We start from the raw sequence: 26,654 nt of genomic DNA, 5'->3' as shown, positions 1-26,654 counted from the left end.
TAATTGCCTGTTTGTCTTCTTCAGATTTTTTTGGATCTCCCAAGTGACTGTAAGTTCCATGAGAATGGTCAGTTTCAAATTCTCAGCTATGTATCCATGGCCCTAGTACAGTCCCTGCTCTCAGTGGGTTCCAGTAAAACTGTTTCCTCCCCTTATGGCCTATCATGGTAGGACCCTGGTACCTGGGTATGTCAACATCTTTTCCGGATTTCCATAACCGTTTCCATATTTCTTTGAACAGTCCTTTCACTAAAATCACTTTAAAATCCTAGCTGAGCATACTTTCTGTTCTGGACCCTGACTGAGAGTCTAAGAATACAAATAGAAATAGCAGATTAATGGTCTCTTTAGATTTTTAAGTTAACTGTTGTTTTCAAACATCCTATTTTCTGGTAATTTCTTTCAGTACAAAAAAAATTTAATGTGGCAGTTGTTTTTTCCAATTTTGTTTCCAGATTTTGTTTCACCTTTACATTCTTTAAACCTATATTCTTTAAACTTAAAGATTTACAATTAAGTAACTATCTCTGGGGGCACCTGGATGGCTCAGCTGGTAGAACATGCAACTCTTGATCTCAGGGTCATGAGTCCAAGCCCCACACTGGGCATAGAGCTTACTTAAAACAAAACAAAAAAGACCCACTACATCTTTGGATGTAGGAAAATGTGTTTGAACAAACAGAAAATTGACAACAAAAAGAATTAGGAAGTCCTCCTGGTACAACTAGAGAAAAGTTTCCAGTGAAATTGCCCAATCTTTTAAAAAGTTGAAAACCAAAAAGAAAAACAAGTATATATATTTAAATATTTGGTAAATGACTAAATATATTTGGTAAATCACTTGTCCATAAATTTAAAAATTATTCTAAATTTAATACAAATAATTTAGTTTTATAAGGGGTGAATATAGGTGTTGTGGAAACATAGAGCTTGTATGACCTGGGAAGGGGGAGAACCTCTTCATGAAGGGAAAAAAAAGAGGACTAAAAACAAGACTGCCTATAATATTAGGTGTAAGGCCAGGAAGGCCCCCAAGCATGTGAAGGCCCTGAGGCTTAAGTTTCGTTTGCTTCATGCTAAATCCACCTCTGGTTATAAAAACAAAATACCTTTTTGTAATTGCTTCATCATCAAACTACAGTGGAATGTTCAATACTAATATTCACTGTATATAAAAAGAAAAGTTTGAAACTCACTAATGAAAATCTGAACTCTTACTTGATACCAAATTTCGGTAAGTTCAGTGTATGTTTGCCCCTTTTATACAATAGCAACTATACAATTATATAACAACATAACCATACTAGAAGCAAAATCAAGGAAGGTTGTAATTAGTTGTTAAGAACTATATGATTTTAACTGACAGGACTCATAGCTTTGTAATTTTTTTTTTTTTTTTAAGTGGCCATGCTCCAGGTTAGAACTCAAAGAAAATAGCTATGTCCACATTAAGTGAAGAATAAAGCAATTCCTAATAACATATCTCAGAAATGGACAATCAGAATAAAAAGAAAAACTGAAATTTGTTACCATTTTTGCAATTAAACATTCATTCACATGGTATCTTTCCTCCTTCCAAAAAAACAAAATTAAGAGGTCTATTAAACGTATAATCACCATTTTACTTACTAAAAAAAAAATTATCTTAAAATAAGTACCTCTGTCAAGTAAAAAGAGATTCTAAAACAAGGAAACTTGAAAGTCTTTCTTATTTTGACATTTAATTTTAAGTAGTCTTAGCTAGTGTCATTCTTACTGATCTCACTCCTTCCCACCAAAGGACACGGGGAGGGAAAGGGAGGAGGAGAGAGGGAGAAGAGAAACCCTGGCTTCAGACACAATACTCGGATTATGCTGAGACATAAAACACAAGGAGGCGTTATAACGAGCCATGCTGTACTGAGGATTATGCTGCATGCTGCTGGCCCTTTGGGTGGGTTTGTGAGACCTGGGCATTGCACTCGCTCTGAGCTCACTGAATCCACTCCCCTCCCCGGGAACTGAGGGTGGCTTCAAAATGGGGGGCCAGGGGCGCCCAGGTGGCTCAGACGGTTGAGCGTCTGCCTTCGGCTCAGGTCACGACCCCGGGGTCCCGGGATCGAGTCCCGCATCGGGCTCCCTGCTCCGTGGGGAGCCTGCTTCTCCCTCTGCCTCTCTCTCTCTCTCATGAATAAATAAATAAAATCTTTAAAAAATAAAAAAATAAAAAAAATAAAAATGGAGGTCAGTATGGAGGATTAAGAGAGTCCCCAAAGGGGTGCCTGGGTGGCTCAGTCATTAAGCGTCTGCCTTTGGCTCAGGTCCTGATCCCAGGGTCCTGGGATCGAGCCCCGCATCGGGCTCCCTGCTCAGCAGGGAACCTGCTTCTCCCTCTGCCTCTCTCTCTCTCGCTCTGTCTCTCATGAATAAAAAAAAAAAAAAAAAATCTTAAAAAAAAAAAAAAAAAAGGGCTGGCCAGTTCTGGTGAGACTGGTGAGAAGTTTATTTGGCCCAGGTTGTTAGAACGTCAATGAACCTGACTGAAAGCAAGCAAGCTGAGCGGGAAAATGCCTTCTCTGGGATTCTGACACCTTTGAAAACTGGGACAAGAGCATCTTTTCCCTTCTTTCTCTTTGTAACAATGGTACACACAGGGTGTGAACGGGGCAGAAAGGATGGCCCCTTCTCGTCGGACCAAAGTCTTTCTTTCCATGACCATAAAGCAGCTACAAAAATGATTTGTGAATACAGAAAAACAATGGCTGGTAATAAGTATCCTTAAAAAGTTCTGAACTGTGGCTAAAAGCCTCTTTTAAAAAAAAGGAAGGAAAAAAAAAAAACCACCTTTGTGCCAACCAAGTCTCACCCCCCTTTCCCAAAGATATGAGTTAAACCAAAAGAAGGGCAGACTCATGCAAAATTTTTCTAGATTTTTAATGTAGTGAATTTCTGATGTTAAAATGGAGAAGCATCAAGGTGACAACCAAAAAAAGCAGCTCTTGTGGTCTAATGTCTTAGAATCCACACCCTTCACCTTGCATGTGTGGAAGAAGAAAGAGCAGAAGGTAAAATCACTTCCACCTGGACCACTGCTTCTCTCTATCTGTTAAAGGCACGTATATCACTCCCATCAGGGGTTTCATCTTGACACTGCCGTCCTGCAGCTTGTCATACTGCTCCAACATCTGGTTTCCACCTGCGGGACCAACTGGCAATATCAGTCTCCCACCAGGCTTTAACTGGTCTATCAGCTAAGAAGAAAAAGAAAAAGACATACACACCAAGTTACAGATTTTATATTAAGAGTCATTTTACATCACCACAACTTTCCAGTGTCCGTGCGCAGAAAGCAGAAATGCACTTTATTTAGTAGATACATACTTTGATTGTTAAACTTATTACTCAGTCACCACTTAACCATTTACTGATCGACCTCCTCTACTAAACTACAAGTTCTTTGATGAGAGGGACTGTGATCTTATTCATCTTTGTGCGCTGGGCACCTAACATAGTACATGGTACAACTGCAGGGCTCAAAATGAACGGAACCACAGAATGTAGAGCTATCCTCTTGGGAAGACCAAAGGCAAAGCAGAACATTTCAATGCCTGTATACCATTTTAAATCTGTGTGGTTTGGAACAGAGAAGGGAGCAGGGGAGTGCAGAAAATCAGTAAGGAGTCCCTACCCTGTCATTGTAGAATTTAGAGCATCACTGAGCCAAAAAAATAAGGGAACCTCGGTTTTATGACTGATTTTAGGATTGCTCACACCATGACAAAGGAAGGCAGGGCTGGAGTTCTGCAGCATTAGAATGTAAGACACCCTTGTCAATGAAAAACCAAGACTACTCAGTGAAAGCCCTTCCAGTCAGAAAACTTTTAGGTCACATGTTACCATTTGAATGCGGCCTGACCAACGACTACTAATCTAAAACTGTAAGGGAGAAACTTTACTTTGGATAGATTATCCCAGAAAAGTGCATCCTCAAAATTTCAGTTGTCAGCAAGCCTATCTAATTTTTCCCACTTTAATCTTTATTCAAGTAATTCTTGCAAGTATTCTTTGAGTTGTTTCTCTAAATGTCAAGGTTTATGATAAAATGAAGCAGACTTGCCCCTACTCCAATCTTGCTCCCTAAATCCAGTCATTTTAAATATTTTAAGTGCTCTTAGCTGTGTCGTCTACTAGTATTTACTTTTTTGGTAGTGATTATTTCTAAAGCATGTCTTTTATGCTTTTTATTAAAATATAATTGACATATAACATTGTATTAGTTTTAGGTGTACAACATAAGGGTTTGATAATATGTATATACTGCAAAACGATTACCACAATAAGTTTAATTAACATCCATCACCACACATAGTTACAATTTTTTCTTTGTGATGAAGAGCACTTTTAAGACCTACTCACTCAGCAACTGTCAAATATATAATACAGTGTTGTTAACTACAGTGACCATGCTGTAGAGTCTTTACATTCTTATTTCAAATTATATGCTAGATGAGGCCTGAGCTCTCTTACTCTGCTCCCTTCCCCTCTTCCTCAATCCAACCAATATCATAATTTTTTAAAACCATTTTCAGTTATGACTGTAAACATCATTTGCAGCTGAGCCAAGAGGTAGCCAATGCTTGTTTCCTTTCTTATACAACAGTTGTTTATCCTGCACTTAGAAACTGAAGCTCTTTCAGGGCACCTGGCTGGCTCAGTTAGAAGAGCACGACTCTTGGGGCGCCTGGGTGGCTCAGTCATTAATTGTCTGCCTTCGGCTCAGGTCATGATCCCAGGGTCCTGGGATCAAGCCCCAAATTGGGCTCCCTGCTCGGCAGCAAGCCTGCTTCTCCCTCTCCCACTCCCTCTGCTTGTGTTCCCTCTCTCGCTGTCTCTCTGTCAAATGAATAAATAAAATCTTTAAAAAAATAAAAAATAAAAATAAAATAAAGATTTAAAAAAAAAAAAAGAGCACAACTCTTGATCTTAGAGCTGTTGAGTTCGAGCCCCACATTGCACGTAGAGATTCTTAATTTAAAAAAATAAAAATAAAAAATAAACAAAAAAAGAACCTTAAGCTCTTTTTTTTTTTCATTCACTTCATTTTCTTTGTAACTGTTTTCTAAATATTTGTACCCTCCAACAACTTCTCAATAAGATCTTCAGTCAAACCTATCTAATTAGTGTTCTGTTGTTGTTTGGTAGACTCCCTTCGAGTGCCTTCCTCCTCCTGCCCCAAATCTGGACTGCTTAATCCCCAGGCCCGCTGCACAGCTCTCGTCAGGGGAGTTCCCTGGTAACAATAGGGACTCTCATCATCTCTCTCCTGAACCAGCTGTTCTACCTGCCTAGATCTCAGGGCTTCCTTTTTCTGGTTTTTCCTACCATCTCTCTCCTCCCTCATTTTTTGACATTAAAGCAATTCCTCTAGAAGTATTCTGTGAAACAGTGCATGGAGTATTTTAAAAGAGAGAGACTAAAATTTGCAAGTCTAAAACTATTTTACATACTTGACAATATGTGTGGGTACAGAATTCAAGGTTGGAAATCATTTTCAGTTCAGAACTGTGAGGGTTTGTTACTCTGACTTGTTGATTCTAATGCTGCTATTCTGCAGTCTGATGCCTTTCTGATAACCAATCCTTAACAGATTATGATTTGTTGTTCTGGAAGCTTCTAGAATCTTCTCTTTATCCCTAATACTCTACAATTTTATGGTGATATGTTTTTTTTTTCCCCTCTCTTTTTAGAAAAAATTCGTCATAATGGGCACTCAATAGATCTTTTCAAACTATAGAATCATGTCCTTCGGTTCTGGGAAATTTTCTTGCCTAAGGCTTAGCACTAATTGTTCCTCATACAGAATTTCAAGCATCAGCTCCTCTTGTCAGACCCATGTTTCATCTCTGACTTCCGAGATCCTCATGCCTCTGATTTCTAAGCCCTTTCCAAGTTGTGCCAAGCAAACTGCTTCTGCAATGATCCCCTCTGCAGGCTCTTTGGTTCAACTTCCTCCGCCCTCCGCAGTCAGTTATTACTCCATCCACTTTCCATCTACATATACCACAGGGTTCAGGAGCACAGGTACAATCTCCAAGATAAAGAAATATGGAGTTTGTGTTTCTGTTTCCTGCTTTTCTAGTTGTTTGGGGGTAATATACAAAAGGAGGCATAAACATCTTTTCTGTTATCTTAAAACTGGAAGGCCCCTCTCTTCAGTCACATGTAAATTCATACTGAGCTAGGGATGCCTGGGTAGCCCAGTCAGTTAGGCGTCTGATTTCAGCTCAGGTTGTGATCTCAGAGTCGTGAGATCGAGCCCTGTGTTGGGCTCTGTGCTCAGCAGGTCAGCGGGGTCAGTGGGGAGTCTGCTTCTTTCCCTCTCCCTCTGCCCCACCCCCTGTGTGCATGCTCTTTCTCTCTCTAAAATAAATAATTTTTAAATTCATACTGAGCTAAAGCCAGAAATTCCCTTCAAGATCATCTCAGAGACTTAGTGGGGGAAGATAAGCCCTGCACCCCAGCCCCTTCATTTAAACACAGTTCTATTTCACATTTTAATTGTTCCTACTAGGCTGCATTAAAAAAAAAAAAGTTAAAAACCTACGGATCATGTGTCTATATGTGAACATTCATTGAGCTATTCATTTATGACTTGTACATCTTTCTACAGCATATATGTTTTTATTTTTTATTTTTTTAAAGATTTTATTTATTTATTTGACAGAGAGAGACGGCGAGAGAGGGAACACAAGCAGGGGGAGTGGGAGAGGGAGAAGCAGGCTTCCCGCTGAGCAGGAGTCCGATGTGGGGCTCGATCCCAGGACCCCGGGATCATGACCTGAGCCAAAGGCAGACGCTTAATGACTGAGCCACCCAGGCACCTGCATATATGTTTTTAATTTGAAGTAAACTCTACTCCACACATGGGGTTCAAACTCATGACCCCAAGATCAAGATGTGCATGCTTTACTGAGCCAGTTAGGCATCCCCTCTACAACATATCAACCCTTCAATTAAAATGTGTTAAAACCACTGGTTTAGTTTGAAAAAACAAACAACAACAACAAAAACAGGTAACAGCGCCAGAGAAAATAAGTAATTTTCTCAAAGTCATTCAGTCAATAAACAGGAAGTCAATGACCAGAACAAGTTCCCTAACTTTCAGCCTCTCATTAGCTGATCTAAACATACAAAACAGAACCCTTCCAGACTGGGGAGTGGCTGAAACTGGGCAGAAGTGTCACTCTCAGCCCCTAGTCATCTAGTCCAGACTGTGGAAAACTCAGACACCATAGAAACCTAACATCTCAGTGAACTTAACCAAGGATTATTAAGGGCTGACAGAAGCTCATCAGTCTTACTGAAATAGAAAACCAGTATTGGGGGCACCTGGGTGACTTAGTCAGTTAAGCATTCGACTCTTGATTTTGGCTCAGGTCATGATCTCAGGGTCTTGGGATCAAGCCCCAAGTAGGGCTCTGCACTCAGCTCAGAGTCTGCTTGAGTTTCTCCCTCTGCCCCTCCCCCCACTTGTCATGCTCTCTCTCTAAATTTTTTTTTTAAAAACAAAAAACCAATTTTGTACTTAAATATTTCCTTGATTATATACTATACAATACTGGAATATCCTTCCATCTCGTTGCAACTATGCAAACCCTACTATTCTTTCAGATTCAGTTCCAATTCCATTCCTATATGTAGTCTCTTTAACTGTTCCACATAAAGTTCTCTCCCTCCCTTGAACTCTTACAGTAGTACATGTTTTCTTTTCCCTTCAATATAAATTATATGCTGATGACATGCTATCATAGCATTAATTTCCCTGTTATGTGTATGACACGTTTCTTCCAGAATATAAGCTTTGTGATATGTCATACATAAAATGTATGACAAATATCTCCTTGGTCTCACCCATGCACTTAGCAATCTTGCACATTCTGGTATTTAATAAAACACGAAGTGATTATCAGATCATGAACTCCAGACAGATTTTTCTAATTCTACTGGCGTATGAGTTCTTAGATGGATCAAATGCAGTTTCAAATAAGACAGCCATGAACTATTCGTAATTTTCCAAGTCATTTATATAACTCATTTATATGAAAAAAAATTGCCTACTAAGTGTAATTAAAATGCATGACATAAAAGTCTAATTATGTTTTGATCATCCAGAAGTCATTTCTCTATAAATCTTTTACAGCTTTAGTTGACTAAAGCACAAAAACACAGGGAAAAACCCCAACTCACTGCCTGCGGTACAACTGGGGCTGCAGCTCCTACGTGAATAGCATCATAAGGGGCTTCTTCGGCATATCCCATTCTTCCATCTCCCACTGAAAGAAAAAAAATTATACTTTAAAAATCTGCTCAGATAGAACTACCCAGTGTGAAGAATTATAGGAGGTTTAAAGCAGAGCAAAGAGAGACTTTTAATAAATGATGCTGTGACAACTGGATATTCCTATGGAAAAAATATACACACTTGAATCTATCTCTTACATACACAAGAATCAATGTCAGATCAAAGATCTAAATGTGAAAAGCTAAAATAATGCTTTTGAGAAATAACACAGGGATATATCTTCATGATTTTAGTGTAGTCTTTTTTTTTTTTAAGTTTTTATTCATTTCTTGTCAGAAAGAGAGAAAGCACACAAACAGGGGTAGCGGCAGGCAGAGGGAGAAGCAGGTTTCCCGCTGAGCAGGGAGCCCGATGAGGAACTCGATCCCAGGACCTGGAGATCGTGACCTGAGCCGAAGTCAGACACTTAACCAACTGAGCCACCCAGGCATCCCAATTTTAAAGTAGTCTTAAAGAAGATACAGAAGAAGGGGAGCCTGGGTGGCATAGTCAGTTGAGCATCCGACTCAGTTTCAGGTCAGGTCATGATCTTAGGGTCGTGATCTTGGGGTCATGAGGTGGGGCCCTGCATTGGGCTCTGCACTCAAGAGGAGTCTGCTTCAGATTCTGTCTCCCTCTCCTTCTGCCCCTCCCACTTGTGCTCTCTCTCTAGAAGAAATAAATAAATTAAAAAAAAAAAAAAGGACACAGAAAACACTGGAAAAAGCTACTAAGTCTGACACATTAAAATTAAGTATTTCTGGGGCACCTGGGTGGCTCAGTTGGTTAAGCGACTGCCTTCGACTCTGGTCATGATCCCAGGGTCCTGGGATCGAGCCCTTGCTCGATCAGTGTATCAGGCTCCTTGCTCAGTAGGAGCCTGCTTCTCCCTCTCCCTCTGCCTGCTATTTCCCCTGCTTGTACTCTCTCTCTCTCAGTGTCAAATAAATAAATAAAATCTTTTAAAATAAATAAATAAATAGATAGATAAAATTAAGTATTTCTGTTGGGGTGCCTAGGTGGCTCAGCCGATTAAGCATCTGCCTTCAGCTCAAGTCATGATTCCAGAGTCCTGGGATGGAGCCCCGCATTGGGCTCCCTGCTCATTGGTGAGTCTGCTTCTCCCTCTGCCCCTCCCCCCGCTCGTGCTCTCTCTCTCTCTCTCAAGTAAAAAAATAAATAAAATTAAAAAAAAAATAAAATTAAGCATTTCTATTAATCAAGAAAGCACCAATATAAGTGAAAAAGCATGCCAAAGAGCGGGAGAAAAGATTTCTAATATGTATAAATAGACAAAAGGCTAATCTATAGAGGTCCTACATATCAAAGAAAAATATAAACAACTCACTATCTGAACAAGACATTTCACAAACGAAGACATCCAAATGGTCAAACATATGAAACAGTGTTCGACCTTATCAGTTAGAGGAAAATACAAAATTAAAATTACAAAGACTTACTGCTATACACTAAGTGGGTAAAAAGAAAAATCTAACAATAGCAAGTGTTGATAAGGCATAGAGCACTAAGAACACTGATACATTGCTGATGGGAATGTAAATTAGTTCAATCACTTTTAAAAAGTTTTGGATATCTATGGTTATCCTATGAACCTGTAATAATACTCTACATAAATGAATGCTTGTATGATGAGTGTATATATGCATTTGGACCTTTGTACACATATGTTCACAGCAGCATTGTGAACATCCCCAAATTAGAAACAACCCAAAATATCCATCTACAGTAGAATAAACAAATTTTGGTAACGTCCTTACAGTACAATGTTATACAGCAAGCAATAAAAATTAACTATATATAAAAGATGGGTGACTCTTACAAACATAATATTGAATGAAAGAAATAAATCATCACAGAATATATACTGTATGATTCTCTTTATCTAAAGTTCAAAATTAAATTGAGCATCGTTTATGGAAGTGCAGCTAAGTAGTAAATGCATAAAGTAATGATGTTGGTCAGGACTAAGGAGAAGGGAAAGAGTTCTGAGGAGGGAAAAGCAAGCAGACATCCAAGCTACCAGTGCTGTTCCCTTTCTATCAATCAGTGTGATGATGGAGCAGGTATTTTTGCTAAGCTTCACATTTATGCTTTATGCATGTTTTAATGTTTGTTACTTCTCATAATAGTAGAGTGTGCTCACACGGAAATATGTTCACTCTATACTGCTGAAAAAAGCAAACTAAACGACAGAATATATGAGTCAATTAAAAAAAATTGTGTATATATGTATATTTATTCATATGTATAATTTATATGTCTAGAAAACTTAAGACAGAAAAGGAGGGGTTTCTTTTTTATCTTACACATTTCTGCACTTTAAATTTTTCATAACGGACACTTGCTACTTTACTATTAATTCTTCAAAAGTAATGAAGAAAGAATTTACAACATGAGCATTTTCTGAAATAGTTAACAGTCATATCACCACCATAGTCAAGGTAGAACCAGCATAACATTTTACAGTAACTGTTTTCCTTACCTAGTACTTAAAGGTGAATGTTTAAAAAAAAAAGCAAAAATTAGCTTGAGTATTATTTAGCTTGCATGGGATCTTCTGAAAATAAAAATTCTCCAAAGAGGAAATTTTTGAAGTTTTCTGATACTCACCAACCAGTTGCACTCTCCCTGAAGACAAAAGCACTGGATCGTCCTTTTTGACATTATTTATTGAGTCATCTACTAGCTCTTTAATGTGGTCAATTCCTATGACTTTTCCACTAGAGCCAACCTGGAAATAAGGGAATAATTCAATAGCTCACTGGCCTAAATTTGTCTTTCTGAAGTGCATTAAAGTGTTTCCTCACCTAAAGTCATATTTTGCAATGTGAAATGAAGACAAACAGCTCAAGCCTCCAATTAGATTGTTATTCAGTTTACTATAAAATATTTACCAAATACAACTTTTTCAGCTACAACCCTCAAATGGATAATTACGTTTCAGGAATTAAGAAGCTAGAATTACAAAAACTTGCAATACTAAAAAAAAAAATCCTTTTTCTTCAATTTCTAATTTTTAAACCCCAAACCCTGAAATAAGACTTAACTGCTTAACTAATAATTAACTAATATTAAATGCTTAATATTAATATTAAATACTTAATAATAAAAAATGTTTAATAAATTAATATTAAATACTTAAACTGCACTTAATATTAAATGGTAGTTGGTACAATCATTTTTAATTTAAATTCCACCTAGAAGTGTGACTTTAAACATTAAAATGTTACATAAAAAATTCTATAGGGATTTCTACACCCGATTCTACTGCCATATGTGGAAAATATAAAATACATAAAAGTATAAAAAGGCCCCAAGTATAAATATTAATTGTAAAATAAATTTAGCAAAATAAAGACTCTGAAGCCAGGTTCACATCTAACCTTCATCACTTACTTACAACTGTACAACCTTGGCAAGTTATTCTATGAATTGGGTTCCTCAACTGTAAAATGATGAGGAAAAGGGTACGTACCTCATAAATGATGTGAGAATTAAATAAAAGAATACACGAAAAACACTTAGAACACTGACTAGCACATGGTAAGTATGTGAAGGACATTAACACTACTTTTAAAAAGATAATTCAGAAATCTAATAACTTTTAATAAGTGTATTTTTCTCTAAAACCATAAATATGTCAAATATCAAGAACATGTTATTAAGTAAATACTGTGTCTAAACTTAAAAAAAAAAATCCTAGGGTGTGTGGGTGGCTCAGTTGGTTAAGTGTCTGCCTTTGGCTCAGGTCATGATCCCAGGGTCCAAGGTCTTCCTCTCTCTGCCCCTCCCCCTGCTCATGCTCGCTCTCTCTCTCTATCTCGTGTTCTTTCTTTCTAGCGCACACTTCTCTCTCAAATAAATAAAATCTTAAAAAAAAAACATCCTGACATTCCATTAGGGAGGGCTTAACTTCTACAAAAGAAGTAAAACAACTGAAAAGAAATACCTGAGTCCTTATTATTTAACAAGCACTGTTGTGGATGCTTAGGATACATCAAAGGAAAAAAAAAATTAAATAAAATTCCCGCCTCCCTGGAGCTTACATGCTAGTGGTCTGCCACTTACATATATACAGCAAGTTAAATGGATTCTAGTCCAAGATGCATCATCCATGAATCCTAACCTAACTAGACCAGAACCTTCCTATCTGGCCCTCAGGGACAAGATTTTTCATAATAATCAAATTGATTGATTATCTGAGCACAGATAAACCTTTACTCAAAGTGCCTGAGTAGGCCTCCAGCCAGACTCTGGACAGTCACGAACCAAGATAAGCCTCTGGTGATAAAACCTGAAGTGTAATAAACAGGCATTTTTCTAAGAGTACTTTTCTTAATATAAAAATTATATTATATATATATAATATATATATACATTATATATTTCTAATAACCCTGGAGGAGTGTTTGGAAATCAGATTCTCTATATCATTTTCTGCCAACTGCGAATTTGAAAGAATGCAGTCTGGAAGCTACTGGTTGCCATCTTGCGATCACAAAGGAAGAGCCTGACTGAAGCCAACATTTGGAGGAAAGCAAAACAAAACCACAAACCAAAGAGAAACCCACTGTCAATAACAACGTCTGATCTTCTTTTGAATCCAGCCACACAAAAAGCCAGATATACTTTAGACTTTTCCATTATATAAACCAAATAAATTCCCTTTTACTCTGCCAATTTGGACCGAATCTTCTGTTATTTGCAACAACAAAAAAACCTAAGTGATACATATTCCAACTGCTATATTAGAATTAAAAAAAAAAAAACTCAAAAACTGCTAGTAAAAAAATATACAGCCAAATATATAATATGCTGCTGCTGGAACGGAATGAAAAAGAAAGCTCTTACCATACGTGCAAAACATGCAGTAAGGATTCCACTTCCAGATCCTACGTCGAGAGCTTTAGCTCCTTCATGCAATTGATCAAATAGAAGTTCTAGTGCGTATGCATGCTGCCAAAAGAAAACAAAGCAAATATTCATTTTTTTTCAAGACTCTATAAAGTACATATACCCTGGCATACAAATAAAGTTGCCAACTTCCTACCAATTTTTCTACAATTGTCATCTACCAAGATAATGAAAACACAACATATTATATACTTACATTTACAGAATTATGTAAGAAAATTTTTAGACTGAATTCTTACATTTATATAAAATGTTTTAGTAATTTTAGATCCCCAGTGTGTGAATTTTTTAATTTTAATTAATTCAAAGTCAAAAGCTACAAAAGGATGTACAGTGAAGTCTCCACCCCACCCCTGTCCATAACCTTCCACATCCCCAACCAATTTCACTCCCTAAAGGCAATCTATGTTGTCAGTTTCTTGTGATTCTTTTCAAACATACCCATTCTATGCATATAGAAGCAAATACATATCTATTTTTTCATTTATTATATCTTGAAGAACTTTTCTCTTTTTTTTAAGATTTTTTTTTAACAGAGAGAGACACAGTGAGAGAGGGAACGCAAGTAGGGGGAGTGGGAGAGGAGAAGCAGACCCCCTGCGGAGCAGGGAGCCCGATGCCTGGCTCGATCCCAGGACCCTGGGATCATGACCTGAGCCGAAGGCAGACGCTTAACGACTGAGCCACCCAGGCACCCCTTGAAGAACCTTTCTTATCCATACTTAAATAGCCTGTTCATTGGGGCGCCTGGGTGGCTCAGTCGTTAAGCAACTGCCTTCGGCTCAGGTCATGATCCCAGGGTTCTGGGATCGAGCCCCACATCGGGCTCCCTGCTCGGCAGGAAGCCTGCTTCTCCCTCTCCCGCTCCCCTGCTTGTGTTCCCTCTCTCGCTGTCTCTGTCAAATAAATAAATAAAATCTTTAAAAAATAAATAAATAAATAAATAAATAGCCTGTTCATTCCTTTTTATGGCTGAGAAGTATATTCTTATATGTATATTATAATAACAAAAATTCCCCCCCAAAAAAATCCCTAATGAGGGATTTTTAAGTTAGCTCCAATCTTCTATAACAGAAGATATGAAATAATCTTAAAAAGTATATGTGTAGGATAATATAATAATCTTTATAAAAATCTTATAAAGTGGGGCACTTGGGTAGCTCAGTCAGTTAAGCATCTGACTTGGTTTTGGCTCAGGTCCTGATCTCATGGGTCATTAGATCGAGTCCCGCACCCAGCTCCGCACTCAGCAGGAGTCTGCTTGGATATTCTCTCCCTCTGCCCCTTCCCCCACTAATGCTCTCTCTCTCTCACATAAATAAATAAGTAAAATCTTTTAAAAAAATCTTATAAAGTGTACCTATAGGATAAATTCCTAGAAGTAGAATTGGGGGGGGTCAAAGGATATATAGTTTTATGTTTACAGTATATATAAATTTTTAATCAAATAAAATCATATTGGATACACTATGGACCAAACCAAGAAATAAAGCCTTTTCTACTCCCTCCTCTTTATAAACTTACATTTCCTTGCTTTTCCAAAATATGTGATTAGAACTAATAAATGTTATCTCAAAAGCTGTCCTTAAATGCCTGCTATGTTCATTATTAAAAATCATCAGAGGGGGGCACCTGGGTGGTTCAGTTGGTTAAGTGACTGCCTTCAGCTCAGTTCATGATCCTGGAGTCCCAGGATTGAGTCCCACATGGGCTCCTTGCTCAGCAGGGAGTCTGCTTCTCCCTCCTCCCCTCTCCCCTCTGATGCTCCCTCTCTATCTCATTCTCTCTCTCTCAAATAAATAAATAAAATCTTAAAAAAAAAAATCATCTGAGGGGTGCCTGGGTGGCTCAGTCTGTTAAATGTCCGACTCTAGGTTTTGACTCAGGTCATGATCTCAGGGTCATGGGATTGGCCCCACATGGGGTTCCATGCTCAGCATGGAGTCTGTTTGTCCCTCCCCCCAATTCTCTCTCTAGAATAAATAAAATTTTTAAGCATCAGAAACAGGTAATGTTCAAAATGGAGGACAGGATGGAAACTCCCTATTTAGAAAACTAATTTAGGTGACCAAAGCCAAAATACTGGTTACACAGAGGGTAAAGGCTAAGAAACTGGCATGAGAGAGCCTGCTAGAACATAGGAAACGTTCTGATCTTCATCTAGGTGGTGGCTACACGTATACATATGTGAACATTCATTAAGCTATACACTTAAGATTTGTGTACCTTACCAAGCGTGTATAATATTATTGGGTTTTATATGGTGCAGTTGGTTAAGTGTCCAATTCTTGGATTCAGCTCAAGTCATGATCTCAGGGTCCTGGGATTGAGGCCCACGTCAGGCTCCACACTCAGCATGGAGTCTGCTTGTCCCTCTCCCTCCGTTCCCCCCCCTGCTCTCGCTCGCTCTCTTTCAAATGGATAAATAAAATCTTTAAAAAAAGTTATTGAAAAGACTATGTATTCCAATCACTAAAAGTGGATGATCAGATTTCATGTACCCCTGATGTGATGGAACAAAAAAAATCATTAGGCAGTGTTCTTGAATAGGAAAAGGGGGGGGAAGATGTGTGTGTCGGGGTGGGGGGAATAAGTTAAATACCACTAGGAAACAATTAACCAAATTTAGAATATGGGAAGTTCTACAGGACAAATGGATAGGGTTTGTTTGGGTTTTTTTTAAGAACTTATTTATTTGAGAGAGGGAGGGAGAGGGAGGGAAAGAGCAGAGGGGAGGGGCAGAGGGAGAGGGAAAGAGAAACTTAAGCAGACTCTGCATTGAATGTGGAGCCCGACGCAGGGCTCAATCTCACAACCCTGAGATCAGGACCTGAGCTGAAACCAAGAGTTGGGACACTCGACTGCGCCACCCAAGCGCCCCCAAATGGATGAGTTTTGTCAATAAATAAGTGGTATTTAAAAAAAGAAAGAGGTCTTTTAAAATTAAAAGGTACTAAAAAGACTGAAAAAGACTAAAAAGATGCAATGTCTGGACCTTGTTTGGATCCTGATTTAAGCAAATCAACCATAAAACAATTTTTTTGAAACACATGGTCCAGTCTGAGTACGGACTATGTGTAAGGTAATAACATACTAATGAACACTGTTAGGTATGATATAGTATTGTAGTCATGTTTTTAAAGTCATCAGATTTTATACTTAAATATTTAGGGGTGAATAATATTATGTTTGAGATTTGTTTTTAAATAGTTCAGTAAGAGGGAGACAAAGATAAAACAAGATTAACAAATTGTGGGTAATTATTAAAGGTGATGATGGCTACATGAGGGTTCATTATATTATCCTATTTGTATATGTGGTGTTGGAAACTTTCCATATTAAAAAGTTAAAAAAGAAAAAGCTAAGGCTACTATTCCACAACTAATGTAAAAAAGGCCTTTAATAGATAAAACCACACACAATCCAAGGGTTTTCAGTGTTCCAGAAAGTCATTAAGGTTCCACAAAAGCCCATTAGGGATAACACACAAATACACACTGAGGGATGGGTGTGTTTTGGGAAATGAGTAATAGAGAACTACCTTTATCAATTTTTCATATGGATTGCTTTACAAAAGAGGCTCTTGCCTAAAGAGTGAAAAACATTCATGCCATGAAAGAGAGTTCTGGATTAAACATCAAAAGTAGCTTTCATCAGACTCTTACAACAATCAGTTACGAGGTTTAATAATTTCTACTAATAAGGTAACAAGCATGGGACTAGAAGAATAGGGAAGTAATCAAAGAAACAAAATAACTTCTGCAATATCTGGATTTCCGGATCCAGAAATGAAAGGACAAGAAGGACTTCTTTAAGGTACCAATCCCCAATCTACAGGCAGTACTGTACCATCTTAATTCCAAAAAACCTCAGGAATATTTTTTTCAGTACTATGTTTGCATAAGATTTAGTTTTTTTAAAAGGGGAGTATGCTGAGTTATTATTAAAGTCCCATTCAGATTTAAAATGTCAAGGCCTTCAATCACAATTATTAGCTTTTTTTTATGCTTTTATCACCCTAGCTAATATTTTTCTGGATAGCCCATGTTTATCTCTAAATCCTCAAACTATGTTTTTTAAAAGTTCTTTTTTATAATTATAAAAAATTTTAAACCCACAAATACATTGAATACCCTTTTTTTCCTTACATACAGTCACCGACTTTATATATTGTGCCAAATGTTTTACCAAACCATCTGAAAATAGGCTGTAGACATCACGATACTTCACCCCAAAATACTTCAGCATGAATCTGCTAAAAAACTAGGACATCTCCCTTTGCAACCACATCACCATTAACACACTCAAGAAAATAATCAATTTAGTATCATCTAACATACACATCATACTCAAATTTCAACTGTCCCCAAAATGTCCTTTACAGCTGTTTTTTCCCTAATCCATTCAAGGTTCATGCACTGCATTTGTCAATATAAAATATTCTCCCCTCAATTCTCCTCTACCTACCACTTCTCTATTCTTCAGAACACTGACTCCTTTAAGGAGTCCTGTCTGGCTGTCCCACATAATTCCCCATATTCTAGATGTGTGAATTTCCTCAAGGTTAGACTCAGATCCAAGAGTTAGCAAGAACAGCACACGAGGCTTGCTAGGCACCTCCCGTTGCATCACATCAGGAAGCACATAATGTTGGGTCACCTTACCTCTGGACTTGCCAAGCTCAACCACTCAGTAAATATGGTAACGACTAGATCACTCTATTTTAAAGGCATAATTTTCTCTTAGTAATTAATAAGTAATATGTAGAGTAAGAATTTGAGACTACATGAACATTTTTGTTCCTCAATAACCTTTCTCTAAACTGTTTTAGATTAATTGATGATCTCTGCCCAATTTAATCATATTGATGATTACAAAATAGTGATTTTTTTACAAAGTTCTATTATTCCCTCCAAATGTATTAATTGGCATTCTTCCGGTTTTTCATTTTTTTCCGTCTTGCTTTTTTTTAAAATTTCTATGAACTCATGGATTTTGTTTCCTTTTCTTTTTTTTTTTTTTTTTAAGATTTTACTTATTTATTGACAGAGAGAGAGAGAGCATAAGCAGGGGGAGTGGCAGGCAGAGGGAGAAGGAGAAGCAGGCTCCCCGCAGAGCAGGGGAGCCCAATGTGGGACTTGATCATGGGATCATGACCTGAGCCGAAGGCAGTCGCTTAACCAACTGAGCCACCCAGGCACCCTGGATTTTTGTTTCTTAATTCACAGTGTTACAATCCATTACCTTGATTATCTATCATTTTTCAATTTTCAAATTGTCTACAATTTGGCCTCTGGGAATCTCTTCAAACCTGCTCATATGTCCTTCCAACATCACCCCATCAACCTTTGAGTACTTCCTCACTTTCTAATATTCAGTCACTTCTCCAAGGAGCTCTAGTCTCATTTAGTGAGAAATGTTTTTTAGGATTCAATATCTGCATACTATGTGTACTCACGGCTACCAGGATGCCGTTTTAACAGGTTGCTTTTAATCTCTTACCCAATGCATATATCACATTTTCAATTAAGACTTTGGAAAATATTCCAGGATTATAGATACTTCCAAGCAAGTCTGTGACTTTAAAGTTCATTAAACAGAGATGTCATTTATCTTTGCTCCTCACTTTGTTTCTCTTTTAATACTTCTAAGATCTATGCAATAAATGATACTAAATCACAAATTCTTGTCTGTATAATACGATTAATACTATTTTTTTTTAAAGATTTTATTTATTTATTTGAGAGAGAGAGAACACATGAGAGGGGGGAGGGTCAGAGGGAGAAGCAGGCTCCCTGCTGAGCAGGGAGCCCGATGCGGGACTCGATCCAGGGACTCCAGGATCATGACCTGAGCCGAAGGCAGTTGCTTAACCAACTGAGCCACCCAGGCGCCCCCGATTAATACTATTTTATTCAACTCACATCCTGGTTCAGCAAGCATCAAAGGACACTGTATTATTACTGTTTGTACATACAAGCATACATATAGATGTACTGTGTGACTATATACGTACACATAAATACACACATTTTCCTTATTAAGAGACAGAGGTAAAGATATATAAGTGATTAAAAATGCATCCTTGGGGCGCCTGGGTGGCTCAGTAGTTAAGCGTCTGCCTTCGGGCTCAGGTCATGATCCCAGGGTCGTAGGATCAAGCCCTGCATCAGGCTCCCTGCTACGCAGGAAGCCTGCTTCTCCCTCTCCCACTCCCCCTGCTTGTGTTCCCTCTCTCGCTGTGACTCTCTCTGTCAAATAAATAAATAAAAAATCTTAAAAAAAAAATAAAAATGCATCCTTTTTGGGTGCCTGGGTGGCTCAGTCAGTTAAGTGTCTGCCTTTGGCTCAGGTCATAATCCCAGGGTCCATGGATTGAGCCCCACATCTGGCTCCCTGCTCAGTGGGGAGTCTGCTTCTCACTCTCCCTCTGCCTCTCCCCTGGCTTGTGCTAGCTTGCGTGCTCTCTCAAATAAATCTTTAAAAATAAATAAATAAAAGAAGTAAATATTTAAAAAAAAAAACAAAACATTCCTATTCCATGGTTAAAAAAAACAAAGAAGGGGGCATCTGGCTGGCTCAGTCGGAGAAGCACGCAGCTCTTGATTTTGGGGTTGGGAGTTCAAGCCCCACATTGGCTATAGAGATTACTTAAATAAATAAACTTTAAAAAAAGAGAGAGAGAAGAAAACAGAAAGAAATTGGTAACATGTAAAGGGTACAGAGTGAAAAGCAGATCTCACTTTCATTCCCATCCCTCCAATCATCTACTTCTGACCTTAGAAGAAATCATTTTTAGTTTTCATGCCTAGAGGAAGACATATGTGTGTATACATGCAGATTTGATTTTTGTATATTGCAGAATACTCTAAATACTCTTCTGTACTCTGCTTTTATACTTAATGTTTCCTGAACATCTTGCTATATTGGTACTTACAGAAATTCCCCATTTAACAGCTTCACAGTAACTCACTGTATGGACAAACTATAATTATTAACCATCCACTATTAGTGGACTATCAGTGATCACGTCTTTTTGCTATTATAAATCATGTGACAATGAACATCTTTAGTCATTTTGTACCTACAAAAATGTACCATAGGATAAATATCTTGAAATAAAACTGAAGAATGTAAGGTATATTTATCTCACATTTTATAAATTTGCCAAGTTGCCTTCCAACACTATCAATTTACTCTCAACAAAAAAGTATGTAACTGTTTCCCCCTTTCCAATACAAAGTATTAAACTTTCCCCCTTTCCAATACAAAGTATTAAACTTCACCTCTGACAATCTGATAGGTGAAAAACGGTACTTCACTACAATGTTAATGTGTAATTTACTAACTATATAAATATAAATGAAAATGACATCTTTTCATTTGTTTAAGTGCTAATGTCATCTCTACTTCTTTTTCTATTAACTATCATTCTGGTACTTTAACTATATTCTTTTGGGTTCACCAGTCTTTCATTTCTTAATTTATAGGATACAAACCCACATTTGTATATGGAAATTTGACCTAGATTGTTGTATGTATTCTAAATATTTCCCTCAGTTTTTCTCCTTTTAATTTTGCTTATAACATTTTTTTCTCTGCAGAAATCCAAAATTTTTATGTTGCAAAATATATCGTGTTTTTTAATGGCTCATCTTTTGTCATGTTTTAAAAAGTCATTTCTAGGGGCACCTGGGTGGTTCAGTTGGTAAGGATGTGACTCTTGATTTCAGCTCATGTCATGATCTTAGGGTCATGAGATCAAGCCCCACATCAGTCTCCACACTCAGTGGGGAGTCTGCCCCCCCGCCCCTCCCCCAGCTTGTGTTCTCTCACTCTAAAATAAATAAATCTTTTGAAAATAAATTTAAAAATTAAAAAATAAAGTCTTTTTTTTTTTAAGATTTTATTTATTTATTTGACAGAGAGAGACAGCAAGAGTGGGAACACAAGCAGGGGCAGTGGGAGAGGGAGAAGCAGGCTTCCCGCTAAGCAGGGAGCCCGATGCAGGGCTCGATCCCAGGACCCTGGGATCATGACCTGAGCCAAAGGAAGATGCTTAACGACTGAACCACCCAGGTGCCCCAAGTCATTTCTATTTAATGTTTATAAATAATAATTTTCCTATATTTTCATATAGTGTAACAGTTCATCATAAATATATGTAAATTTATTTTAATATAAAGAAGGCTTTACATTTAAATAAGAGCTTCTCCAATCCCAAATACTTTCAGAGAATCAGAAAAGCTATTGTTCTTCTCCCCAAAAGCCAACAGAGTACTCATTCAAATAACTGACATTTAAAACCCAAGAAAATTCCCAACAGATTAAAAGTGCTAGATAACTTAAAATAGGTCCTTCTCAGTTATACAGCTTCACAGCTGCTATATTTGACCAATCCCTAATGATTTTTCCAAATAAGATATGAAATAAAAGAAATAATATTCAACTTGAGATTTCTACAATATATCCATTATATTATTTAAAATATTCTCTTCCTGGGGCGCCTGGGTGGCTCAGTCAGTTAAGCGTCTGCCTTCGGCTCAGGCCATGATCCCAGGGTCCTGGGATCGAGGCCCCACATCAGGCTCCTTGCTCAGTGGAGAGCCTGCTTCTCCCTCTGCCTCTGCCTGTCGCTCCCCCTGCTTGTGCTCTCTCTCTCACTGTCTCTGTCAAATAAATAAAAATAAATAAAATCCTTAAAAAAATAAAATAAAATAAAATATTCTCTTCCTTGGGGCACCTGGGTGGCTCAGTCGGTTAAGCGTCTGCCTTCGGCTCAGGCCATGATCCCAGGGTCCTGGGATCAAGCCCCGCATCGGGCTCCCTGCTCAGCGGGAAGCCTGCTTCTCTCTCTCTGTCTGCCACTCCCCCTGCTTGTGCTCTCTCTTACTCTAATAAATAAATAAAATCTTAAAAAAAAAAATATTCTCTTCCTTAATTTGCTCATCACTAAATAACCTTTTATATCCAATTTTTACATGATTAGATATTAATGACAACCAACAAAAACTTTAATGACAGTTTCTACCAAGAAGACTTCTCTCTATATATCATGTATTAAGAATAAGAGGTTCATTACCAATCTACAAAACTCACAGATGATAAAATTGATCTAATTAAAAGTTCAACTTTTTTTAAACCTTTTTTACTAAAGAAAATGATCTTAGAGGAAAAATGTGATCCATTTATACCCAAATGACCAACGTTAACTTACCATGTGTGGAGCACTGATTGTTGCTTGGAAACCTGCAAAAGAAGAAGAGAACTACTGACACATTCAGCTGCAAAAACGTACCAGATACTCCATGTAACTCCTTTCCTAACATCCACAAATTCTTTTTCATAATAATATTTCTCGTTTTTATGATCTCAAGAAAATAAAACTTTTATTTTGCATTTTAGAGTACTGTCAAGTAGCAGTTATAATGAGAAAATACATCATGCCAAAGGCTAATATGCTCATCTAGTACAACACTCCCACTATTTCTAAAAATTTCTTCTCCCATATAGTTAGCTTACAAACTCAAGAAGTTGAGTTTGTAAGTTTATGACTTGTTTTCTCTCCAGGTTTATAAAAAGAAAATAAACTTCCATATATAATAGGTATGCAAAATTTCTGAAAATTAAATTGCGTCCTATTTCTGGCAACTTATTGAGCAACTGGCAATCAAAGTAGCTTAAGAGACTAAAAAACTACCTCAGTTTACTCTTTATACTATCGCCTGATGGTAATTCACAATCTTTTCTTAGTTTTTAAGCTTTCAAGTTTTTTCTTCCAGTGTTGCTTTCTCAAAACTTATTTACCTGCTTCTGCATCTGAAGCAATTTTCACTGAGCGGTGGTAGCAGGTGCCTTCGGGGTTCAGAAGCTCCCCAGGATCTTCTCTGCTGACTGTTATAGTGCTTCAAAAGAAGAAAGCATGGCAGCTGGCTGACAGAATCCTGTGGCCCTTCTAAGCCTCAAAGGCGCCCACTGCCAAGGCTCAGCAGTTCAGTAAAACCTGCTTCAGGAGAAGGAGTTAAATACCGAACTTTCTAAAACCAAGCACAAACCAAAAAATTCAGGGCAAGTGAAGCAGAGAAGTCAGTAACCACTTAATTACACTTATTTCCTTTAATATTGATTTAAAAAACTGATGTTAATATGAAAAACAACTTTAGTCAACATTAAGGGCCTAAAGAAAGCTAAGCACTCAGTTTAAACTTAAATTTTCATTAAAAGTATGTTTTAAGAAAAATGTTTAAAATATTCTTCATATATATTATACACACTTTGAAAAAATAGAAAAGGTACTTAATACATAACATCATTTTATTGAAATGGCTATGTTTGGAATTATGACACTTAACTGAGGCATAAAATTCAAACTAGCAAGGTAATAATAAATATCTATGTCCCCGTCCATTTTTATTTAACAAAAATTATACAGTAAATGAGTAAAAATGTGACATTTTCAGAAATCCAGACCTTACCTATTGATTGTGGAGAATCCATATAAGGATTACATTTTGCATAATGGGAACGGTCTGTGGCCAGCATTACTTCAAATACTTTATCTGTTTTGATGATTCCATTTTCTGAAATGAATGAGGCAAACATTTTAAGCTAGGAGCGAGATGACCAGATATACTTTAGAATTTACTCTGGTTACACTGGAGAGACTGGACTGGAAGAGAGCAAGATTGGAAGTTGCTGTAATGGCCCAGGTAAACACAACCTGGTCTTCAGCAATGACACTAAGGATGAAGAAAAGTAGAAGGATTTGAGTTACATTTAATAGGTAATATATACCTAACTAACTAGCTTTGGAGGAAGGATGTTGGGTAATGGTTGAGATGCTGATATCATATACTGATTTGCGAAATCCTGGAGAAGGAGCAGAGTAAGGAGGAAAATGATCACTTGCTTATTCAGTTAGTGGCTATAAACCATACAAGTGGAGAAAAGCAGCAGTCCACTGAACACGTGGATCTGGAGCTCAGGAAAGAGATCTAGGACAGTGATAGAGACTTCTGGTAATATAGACGGTAACTGAAACAATGGAAGTGAACTCAAGTAGCCAGGGAAGAATACACAAAGAAGAAAAATAAAAGCGAACATTGAAGAGATGTGCAAAGGAAGTGGAACCTTCAAAGATTATGACAAAAAGCAGCCACAAGGGTAGATGAAAATCAAGTAGATAAACTGTTACAAACCCCAACTGAAAAGAAATTTTTCAAGAAGGAAAGCAAGGTCAATGATTATAAACTATAAATTCTTTGAGATTGAGTAAATATGTTAAACTTAAATAACCCTCATGGTACCATGCACAGTTATTATTCAGTAAAGCCCTTATTAACTCACTCAATATGCTTACTGACTGTCTAATACATACCAGATACAATGGTACACTTAGGATTATTATTATATAGAATTAGAAATAAACAAGATAATATAATTACAATTTCACAATTTAAATGGGTGAATTAGGGGAGCCTGGGTGGCTCAGTCGTTAAGCGTCTGCCTCTGGCTCAGGTCATGATCCCAGGGTCCTGGGATCGAGCCCTGCATTGGGCTCCCTGCTCAGCAGGAAGCTTGCTCCTCCCTCTCCCACTCCCTCTGCTTGTGTTCCCTCTCTCGCTGTGTCTCTCTCTGTCAAATAAATAAATAAAATCTTTTAAAAATAAATAAATAAATAGGTGAATTATATAATGAAAGTATACTTCAGTAAAGCTGTTTAAAAAAAAGATTCAATGGGGGTGCCTGGGTGGCTCAGTCGGTTAAGTGACTCTTGATCTCAGCTCAGGTATTGATCTCGGGGTCGTGAGTTCAAGCCCCACACCGGGATCCAAGCTGGGTGGGAAGCCTACTTTAAAAAAATTGGAAAATAAATTAAAAATATATTTTAAAGAAAAGATTCAATGGAGGTGCTTGGGTGGCTCAGTTAGTTAAGCGTCTGACTCTTGGTTTTAGGACAGGTCGTGATCTTTGGGTCCTGAAATCAAGCCCTGCGTTGGGCTCCACGCTTGGCGAGGAGTCTGCTTGTCCCTCTCCCACTGCTCCTCCACTTGCTTGCTCAATCTCTCTCTTTCTCTCATAAATAAATAAAAAATCTTTACAAAAAATTCAATGGGACTAGAAGTGGCAATCGAGAAGCTCTGATTCTGGGGAAGAATCAAAAGAAAACAGGGAAAGAATGGCGCCTTTTGGTGCAGCAATAAAGGAAAAGAAAATTAAGGATCCTGCAGAAACAAAAAGCAACAAGATGTGCCGACTCCTTCCCCTTTTTCCCCAGCACTACTCCTAACACATCATCAACCTTTAAAGAAACTGCAAGTCACTATACTGAAAAAGGTGCTCTGGAACTGTGTCCACAAAATGTCCAAAAATAGGAAAAAGAAAAAAAACCCAACTCCACTCAAAGATACTGTAAAAAGAAAACAAAATGCAAATCAAAACATTTTAGCTAAGGGGCATTTGGATGGCTCAGCAGGTTGAGCATCCAACTCTTGGTTTTGGCTCAGGTTATGGTCTCTGGGTCATGAGTGAGATCAAGCCCTGCCTTGAGCTCCAAGCTCAGCAAGGAGTCTGCTTGAGATTCTTCCCCCTCCCTCTCCCTCCCATCCCTCCTCGTACTCTCTAAAATAAATAAAATCTTTAAAAAAACAAAAACAGAAAAGGGGTGCCTGGGTGGCTCAGTCGGCTAAGCATCTGACTTTGGCTCAGGTCATGATTTCAGGGTCCTGGGACTGAGCCCTATGTCAGGCTCTGTACTCAGTGGGGAGTCTGTTCCTCCCTCTCCCTCTCCCCTCCCCCTGCTCATGCTCTCTCTCTCTCAAATAAATAAAATCTTTAAAAAATTAAAAATTAAAAAAAATTTCAGCTGATTAAACAGAAACAAACAGCAGAAAGTAAGGAAAAGTATTACCAGGAACAATCAACCTCACGACATATACTAATAAAACTATCAGACTTTAGGGGCACCTGGTAGCTCAGTTGGTTAAGCATACAACTCCTGATTTCAACTCAGGTCATGATCTCAGGGTAGTGAGATGGAGCCCCACAGTTCTAGGTGTAGAGTCTCTCTCCTTCTCCTTCTGCCCCTCCTCCACTGCCCCTGCACCCAAGCCTGGCTTGGGAGCATACTCCCTGTAAAACAAAAACAAACAACAACAAAAACTCAGACTTTAAAGGCATGGAAAAAAATCCTCAGAGCCTCAAGGCAAAAAAATCATATTACCTAGTAAGGGTTAAAAAAAAAAAAAAAAAAAGGTTAGGCAACCATCAGATTTCCTAAAAGCGAAATTCAAAGCAAAGCAAGAATGAATCAACATTTTCAAGAAATTCAAGAAAAGAAAATGCCTGGATGGCTCAGTCGGTTAAGCATCTGACTCGGTTTTGGCTCAGGTCATGATCT

General features: G+C 37.8%; 1 protein-coding gene across 2 annotated transcripts in view; it reads right to left on the bottom strand.

Moving 5' to 3' along the window:
• Positions 1–26,654, bottom strand: part of PCMT1 (protein-L-isoaspartate (D-aspartate) O-methyltransferase) — a 43,820-nt gene that overhangs the window by 5,450 nt on the left and 11,716 nt on the right. The window contains exons 2-7 of one of the 2 annotated variants that reach the window (XM_034990997.1): positions 23,731–23,835; positions 22,473–22,504; positions 13,193–13,297; positions 10,952–11,072; positions 8,227–8,312; positions 3,014–3,230 (exon numbers count right to left, since the gene is read on the bottom strand). In XM_034990997.1, the coding sequence (XP_034846888.1) occupies positions 3,051–3,230; positions 8,227–8,312; positions 10,952–11,072; positions 13,193–13,297; positions 22,473–22,504; positions 23,731–23,835 (629 nt within the window). In that variant the 3' untranslated portion in view covers positions 3,014–3,050. The remainder of the gene's footprint in view (positions 1–3,013; positions 3,231–8,226; positions 8,313–10,951; positions 11,073–13,192; positions 13,298–22,472; positions 22,505–23,730; positions 23,836–26,654) is intronic. The other variant, XM_034990996.1, reaches the window with a different exon arrangement.

The sequence above is a fragment of the Mirounga leonina genome, unplaced genomic scaffold (assembly GCF_011800145.1).
Source record: "Mirounga leonina isolate KUSES-001 unplaced genomic scaffold, KU_Mleo_1.0 Mir_53, whole genome shotgun sequence".
NCBI lineage: Eukaryota > Metazoa > Chordata > Mammalia > Carnivora > Phocidae > Mirounga > Mirounga leonina.
The sequence above is the reverse complement of the archived record's forward strand: the minus strand, read 5'-3'. Positions and strand labels throughout refer to the sequence as shown.